The sequence below is a fragment of the Typha latifolia genome, chromosome 10 (assembly GCF_019914945.1).
Source record: "Typha latifolia isolate L0001 chromosome 10, TyphaL0001v2, whole genome shotgun sequence".
Classification (NCBI taxonomy): Eukaryota; Viridiplantae; Streptophyta; class Magnoliopsida; order Poales; family Typhaceae; genus Typha; species Typha latifolia.
The window spans coordinates 4,139,443-4,146,244 of NC_133095.1; the positions used below are offsets into that span (position 1 = coordinate 4,139,443).

The 6,802-nt window shown below is 35.3% G+C and overlaps 1 protein-coding gene across 8 annotated transcripts; it reads right to left on the reverse strand.

Moving 5' to 3' along the window:
- Positions 1-550: 550 nt before the first annotated feature.
- LOC140796904 (probable E3 ubiquitin-protein ligase BAH1-like 1) lies at positions 551-6,231 on the reverse strand. Of its 8 annotated transcripts, none has more exons than XM_073150093.1 (8): positions 5,964-6,231; positions 5,596-5,832; positions 3,455-3,699; positions 3,245-3,335; positions 3,087-3,130; positions 2,259-2,396; positions 1,105-1,163; positions 551-1,014 (listed from the first exon to the last, which is right to left on the reverse strand). In XM_073150093.1, the coding sequence occupies exons 2-8, from the start codon at positions 5,798-5,800 to the stop codon at positions 909-911; spliced, it is 888 nt and encodes a 295-aa protein (XP_073006194.1). In that variant the 5' UTR covers positions 5,801-5,832; positions 5,964-6,231; the 3' UTR covers positions 551-908. The 8 variants fall into 8 exon arrangements, with proteins under 8 accessions (XP_073006194.1, XP_073006195.1, XP_073006196.1 ...); XM_073150094.1 differs by having other exon boundaries at positions 5,596-5,814; positions 5,964-6,204; XM_073150095.1 differs by having other exon boundaries at positions 5,596-5,819; positions 5,964-6,146.
- Between the last annotated feature and the right edge of the window lie 571 nt (positions 6,232-6,802).

A 6,802-nucleotide genomic window follows, 5' to 3' on the forward strand; every position in this document is an offset into this window, starting at 1 on the left:
GAACTCGATTTGTTAGTCTTATTTATTTATCTTAAATTTTTAAAGAGTAAAATTGATTAAATATAAAAAATAAATAAAAAGATGTTTGATTACTAAATCATAAACCATTTCAGAGGGGTTCCTAAACTTAAAAGCTTTATTTGCTTTGAGTTTAGGGATAAGTAACCAAACATCCTTTTATATTTTTTTCATATCTTAAAAAATAAAAAGATGTGAGCTTAACCTCAAAGCAAACAAAGGGTGGAATTTAGAGAAAAATGAGTTTGATAGGAGAAAAATGAACATTTGTTTGTGATTTTTAGCCTTTCAATTCTGATATATATATAAATTATGTAATAACTGTTAATTTTTTTTATCAAAAAGAAACAACTAAGACTAAATTACTCTTTTTATTTTACAATAATCAGTTGAAAAAGGATATATTTAATGAACATCTACGAGTTGTACACTTCTTTCACCCAAATTCCACTTGTTTCCAAATTTTAAAATTGCAAACATCTCAAACAGGAAAATTTATAAGGGACAAAAATGTCAAAAAAATTCGATAGTCTTGACAGAAAATCATTCTCACCGTTATATTTGGACAGAAAAAATGACGGTTGCACATAATAGAAAAAAGATGTTGAAAAAGTTCAGGATACACTTAAATTTTTTGTCGAACTACAAAAAAAAAATTAAAAAATATATTTTCTAAAATCTCCAAGAACCTACACTACAGTGGGATCATGAAGAGTAAAAAGAAAAGGAAGAAAGATCACTTCGATTTGCAGCTTTCCGACTATGCGACCAGGTAAGTAATTGTTTTTATTCTGACCAGGTAAGTAATTGTTTTTATTCTTGCACAAGATTGCAATAACGACTCCATAAGGTCACCAAATGGATTCTTCTTGATGACTAAACTCTCATCATCAGAGCCCCAATGTCAAGATTGCTTGGGACTGCCAGTACTCTTTGGATTGTTTCACCATCTCAGCTCGCTCAGATCGCAGCCTCTCTTTCCAGTGATCTTTGCATCTAAAAGTTGCAAGGAAAGCAGGATAGTAATTCAAGATTTGTTCAATATTGCAAATTAACAGTATATATGAAATAATCGCCTTCAAGCACCTATTCTTTAAAAGTAAGTCCAGTTCTGTCATTTGAATAGCATCATTATAGACACCAACCTACACCAGCAGGGAAGCAAGGAATCAGAGGCCACAACAAGTACTGTTATAGAATGCCATCTTTGCATACTATTAAACAGGTACAATATTGGCATTAATTAGAAGTTTAACAGATGAATGCTAGCATGATGACAAATTCAAAAGGTTTGAACCAGAGTTGCCAAATGGCTAGTCTAAAGTTCAGGGAATATATGATATCTGTCTATCTGATGCATCCATATAATGTGTAAAAGATCAGGCAAAATATACTGTCAAAGAATTTTGAGATAATCTTCTTTTCAAGTTTCCTGCCACATAATGCCTATGAGATACATGATACATCAGTTTTCATTAAGGCAGATTCCTGTTCTCTAAAGTTTGGAACAAGATACTCGTATCGAAAACGACAATGTCCTTACAGGCTATTCCAGATAGCTTGGAGCCCCGTGATGGTCAAGCCTAAGTCTATTGATTGCCTAGCTGTCTCAGTTGGAATATGCTTCAGAAGCTTTTTTTTTCTGTGTGAGCATCCAAATATTGAGCACTTTCTATCTCATTTACTGGCTTCTGTTCAATAAAATTATTTTTTAAATTTTCCTTAAAATTAGTTAATCTATCCTGAAAGCTTATGAAGAACAAAGAAAAAGAATAAAACAGTAATCCTTTTCTAGCTAATAGCAAAATGCAAGAATCTGAGCTATATCTGTTTCAAACATGAGATAACTCAACTAATATTCTATTAGTAGAATGACTAAAGAATCTAATTTAGTGCCTAAGAAGCAGAACCTGGGACTAAACTACACAACTTGACTTTGCGTAATTTGCATATATGTTTAAGAAAATGAAAGTTCCCTACAACCCATTAAGTATGATGGAAATTTTATGCACCTCCGTTTAAATAATGAAGCAATAATTTGTTTAAATGGAGCAACTACACCAGAGTACACAACTTCATACGTCAATTTCACATTTCAAAAGGAAGGAGAAAGAAAAAAATTGCCCTAGACAATACTGTATAATGAAAGACCATGAAAAAGTAAGAGGACACCATCAAATTACACATACTTAAAAAGAATTCCAACAACAGAATTAAAATGAAAGAATGAAAATCACTACCGCTCTGCAAATAGGACACTTAGCTCCCTGAGATGCAGTCTTGAGACCTTGGAAGAGTAACACTGAAGCAGAAGAACAAGCACAACTTTTACAGAAGAGATGTCCACAGCTTAATGCATAAGGATTAAACAGAGTATCCTGTAAAGGAAATGAAGATTAGACTGTGGACCCAACACCACAATCCCTGATATAGTAGACTAAATATATATACTTGTCATTGTATTTGTAAAACTAAACACCTTACTGATATTAAGTAGATAATTGCAGAAATTCAAGGAGAATCAATAAAGTTATGCAAGGCAAGAAAGGAAATGGTATGATCCCAGGAATATCAGAAACTCAAATTTATACTGGTAACTGGATATTGGATATTCTTTTCCTTTATTTGGATTTGAATTTTGCTTAAAAGCTATCTTCGCATCTCATAGAGGATCTATTTCTAGACAATCAAAACAAGAAAGGTTATAAAACACCATTGTTAATAAATAAAAAGGTCAGGCATCTGATGCGCTTAACTACATCCACATAAGAAATGGAACTGAGTGAGAAACAAAAGTTAACTTTAATTTATGAAAGGTGACTATACATTTGAAAACTTGATTAACAAGGCTAGATAAAAATAAATATAGTCTACATTCTACTAAACTTTAGTCCTAGATATAATTTGCTAGCAAAAAACAAGGCTAAAATAGGTGAAAGTAATTCATTCTTTCAAAGAAGATAAATGACAACATGACTAGTGAATCAGCCAGAAGAAAGTATGGCACGGACATGCTGTGCTTACATCCATATATTTGACAATAAAGATGTGAAAGGGTGAAACCTTACCAAGCAAATGGCACAATTTAAGCTGTATTCATACTTCAAAGTATCTGAAATAGACATAGTCATTGCAGGCTGGTCATCATTTAAATCGCATGAAAACTTCCGGAAGAACTCGCCTGGTTCCCCACCATCTGAACCGTTAAAGTTTAAATAAAATGCACCTAGTTCTATCAGCCAGGGTGATTGCAAAAGTTCTATATGCTTGGCCCGCAGCTTCGTCTTGAACTCTCTCCCATTGACAGAGCCATGTATCTGCCAAGCACATAAACAGAGATGTGAGAATACACAAATCAGAAAAGCCAAGATGCCAAGCACAGTAAACAGAAAAGCTACAACAACAACTTTTGAGTGAAATGGCATTAGTAGCTTACTTTGTCATACTTCTTAAGAATTTTACGGATAGCTATAGCATTCATTGTTACATAATCAAGTAACATTCTTCCTTCTTGAATCATGACTTGTTGATCATCTGTGAAACAATGCCGTAAACGCCACATGTATCTCTGCATGCCAGAAGAAACATGAAGGTGGAGGAGACGCCTTACTCTTGAGCTAAAACAACCCGCTATATCTGAAGCCTCTCTTGTGAGTTCAGCAAAGAATATCTGATCACATACTAGATCGACGGGAAAGGTTTTGTTAGTGCTCTTGCTGCAACAAAAATTGACTTGCACCTCAAGAAAGTAAACAATAATGTTATTAGAATATGAGCCCAAAATAGGGGTGGCACTTGGTCAGATTTGGGTTGAATTAATACAGGGTCTAAGCATGAAACCAGAGATTAATTAGGTACTGTTTATCAGATCAGATTTGGGATCAATACGCTCCAGGAAAAAGGCAGCTCCAATAACTAACCTTGTACAGGAATGGGATTTAAGTATTCAACCAGATAAGTTGGATCATATTCAGATTATGTTGGTAGGTTTATTGGGTCCTTTGCCACCCATCTGACACATTCCATCATCTCAGTTTAAACAACACAACTACTTAAAGAAACAAAATAAAATCCAACCTATATCCATCCTTAAGGAACTAAGTGTAGAAATTTCCTTCACGTTAAGTAATGGTCACCATGAATCTGGTCTTTAGCTAAACACGTCTTTAGCTAAATAAAAGGAACAGCAAACATTATATCAATCCGTAAGTGGAGAATTTCAAGGATGATCATCATATGCCTGAATGTCTATATAGTCAAAGTTTTAGACAAACAGGTCCTAAGCAATATAATAATGTAACTGTTTGATGGTAAAGATTATAAGAAAAGTTTAACAGACCACAGGGAAAAAGAAGGGGCAATCCTAGAAAGTAAACTGCAGATTTCATTTCCAAGGTCTTTAGCTTTACACGTCTTTAGCTAAATAAAAGGAACAGCAAACATTATATCAATCCGTAAGTACAGAATTTCAAGGATGATCATCATATGCCTGAATGTCTATATAGTCAAAGTTTTAGACAAACAGGTCCTAAGCAATATAATAATGTAACTGTTTGATGGTAAAGATAATAAGAAAAGATTAACAGACCAAAAGGAAAAAGAGGGGGCAATCCTAGAAAGTAAACTGCAGATTTCATTTCCAACGAGTAACACCCACTACTCTGCAGGGATACTTTAGTGGGTTCTTCCTTTTTTTTATCCTTATCTTCTGTGAAAGCTTAAAAATAAGAGGTGAGATGGTTGTTTCACTTTCAGGCAAAAAGAACGAGGTTACAGGAAACATGATACTGTCTACTGAGAATGTTGAAAAGCATAAGATGTGCTAACTTGACCAAGGACCTACTAGAATTTGTTGCTTAACATATTAACGTATAGCTTGTGAAATTACAGAACATTCTACAGCACACCCACCTTAGAATAACACATTTTAAGATCGTGTTATTTTCTATGTCAACAGGGTAGATGAGGCCTTCCATAAATATTGCCAATCATTGACTTTAATGGCTTCAAAAAGGATATAGACTCAAAAGTAAGATCACATGGAGTTGAAGTTATATACATAAAGATATTGAAGCATACATTGAGGCATCCAAACTCAAAAGGCAAATTATCGCCATGTCTTTGGTATCTATGGGCCAGTAATTTAATTTTACTATTATTTTGATTCCATTTGTGGGGGGTATATGGGTATCTTTTATCCCCTAAAAACATAAGAAAATCAGAGTATCTCTTTTATCCCGTAGTCCCATGTCAATCTGTTTTCTTTCATCGTGATATGCTTCTATGTGCTACTTGTAGCCACATCAGATTCATCAGATTAATTAGAAAGTTGACTGCTAGAACATAATTCAGACATTGCTAGCATTTCTATTGCGCGGCTCTCTTCTTCCATCGAGATTCAATAACCAAACACAATCATATGGGAGAAAAGAATTCCCAAAGTTACTAGCAGTATAAAAATAAGCAACTTGTAAGTCATTAAAACGTCATTCATTTGAGCTTCCTACGTAACCAAAAATGGCAGGGTAAACGAATTGTAACATGATAGTAAGATCAAAGAAGAGCATATGAACCTACATGGGCACGAATCACATTGACAAAAGTCGGGTGACTCATTACTCTCCTCCTGCTGATCGCTGCCGCTATTGTCTTGTAAAGCCCGGCAAATCCTGCAGCTCTTCAATACTTTCTTGAGACGCTTGTACTCCAAATGCGAGCATTTGTTCAGGAACCGTTCCTGCTCTCCGTGAAGGTACTCCGTGAAAGTTTCCCCAAACTTCATCTTTACCCAAAACCCTACGCTACCAAGGAGATCTACGCAAATTATTGATCGGAATAACCAAAAGATCGAAAGAACAAAGGAATTTCACGAAGTAATCGATGATTCCGGCAAATGCGATACAACCGAAACGTGCTGAGAATCAAAGGGCACTTGCTACGCTTACGGGTGATCAACTCGGTTGGTTTCGGCGACGGAGGGCGTAGATCGGAAGGAGTTCGTCCCTTAAAGAGTCGAGAGACGGCGGCAGAGGAGGTCTCTTCTTGCTCGCTTGCGAGGCGTGGAAGAATTTGGCAAAGAGATCGCGTCGAGGAGGCTCGGCATTTGGGAGTATCTATCCTCCCGCCGCTCCTTTTTCGGTTTCCTCCTTTTTGACGTGAGGAGCCTAAAACGGTGAGTGGATCGTTTGCAATAAAAATACCTTCGATAGCCCAGCCAAGGGTTGAAAACAACTCCCATGCATTCGTTAAATCAACAAACTAACTGATTGATTACCAACCTAACTCTCGGTAGTTATTTTTCCCATGATAAGGAGGTTATAAAATTAACTCTAATTTTAAATAATTATTATGGAAAAAATTGTTTGGTGGTAGCTTGGCTCAATTAATGACTCAACGGTACAGTTGGCTTGGAGAAATAGCTCGGCAGTGCGATAATTTGGAGCAATGTCTCAGTAGGCGTTCAGTTCATAACAACACAACTCAAAGTTTAAACTAGACGCCTTAGTATATTGGTTAAAGCATACAGATTTATTTGCAAATAATCCTTGAGTTGTTACAGACGAAGGTGACAAAAGTTTATCCAGCCCGATAAAATCAGTTTTTAAACGGGTTTAAAGTTTAGTCTAATTAGGTTTGAGTTTGGGTCACAAATGGGTCAATTTATTTGACTCGATTATTAACGAGTTGTGTTTATATTTATTACCTCAACACGATTAGCACCTTTATAATTTAGCCTGTAAACTTGTTTTTAACCTAATTAATATATTTATAACCTAGCCAATGA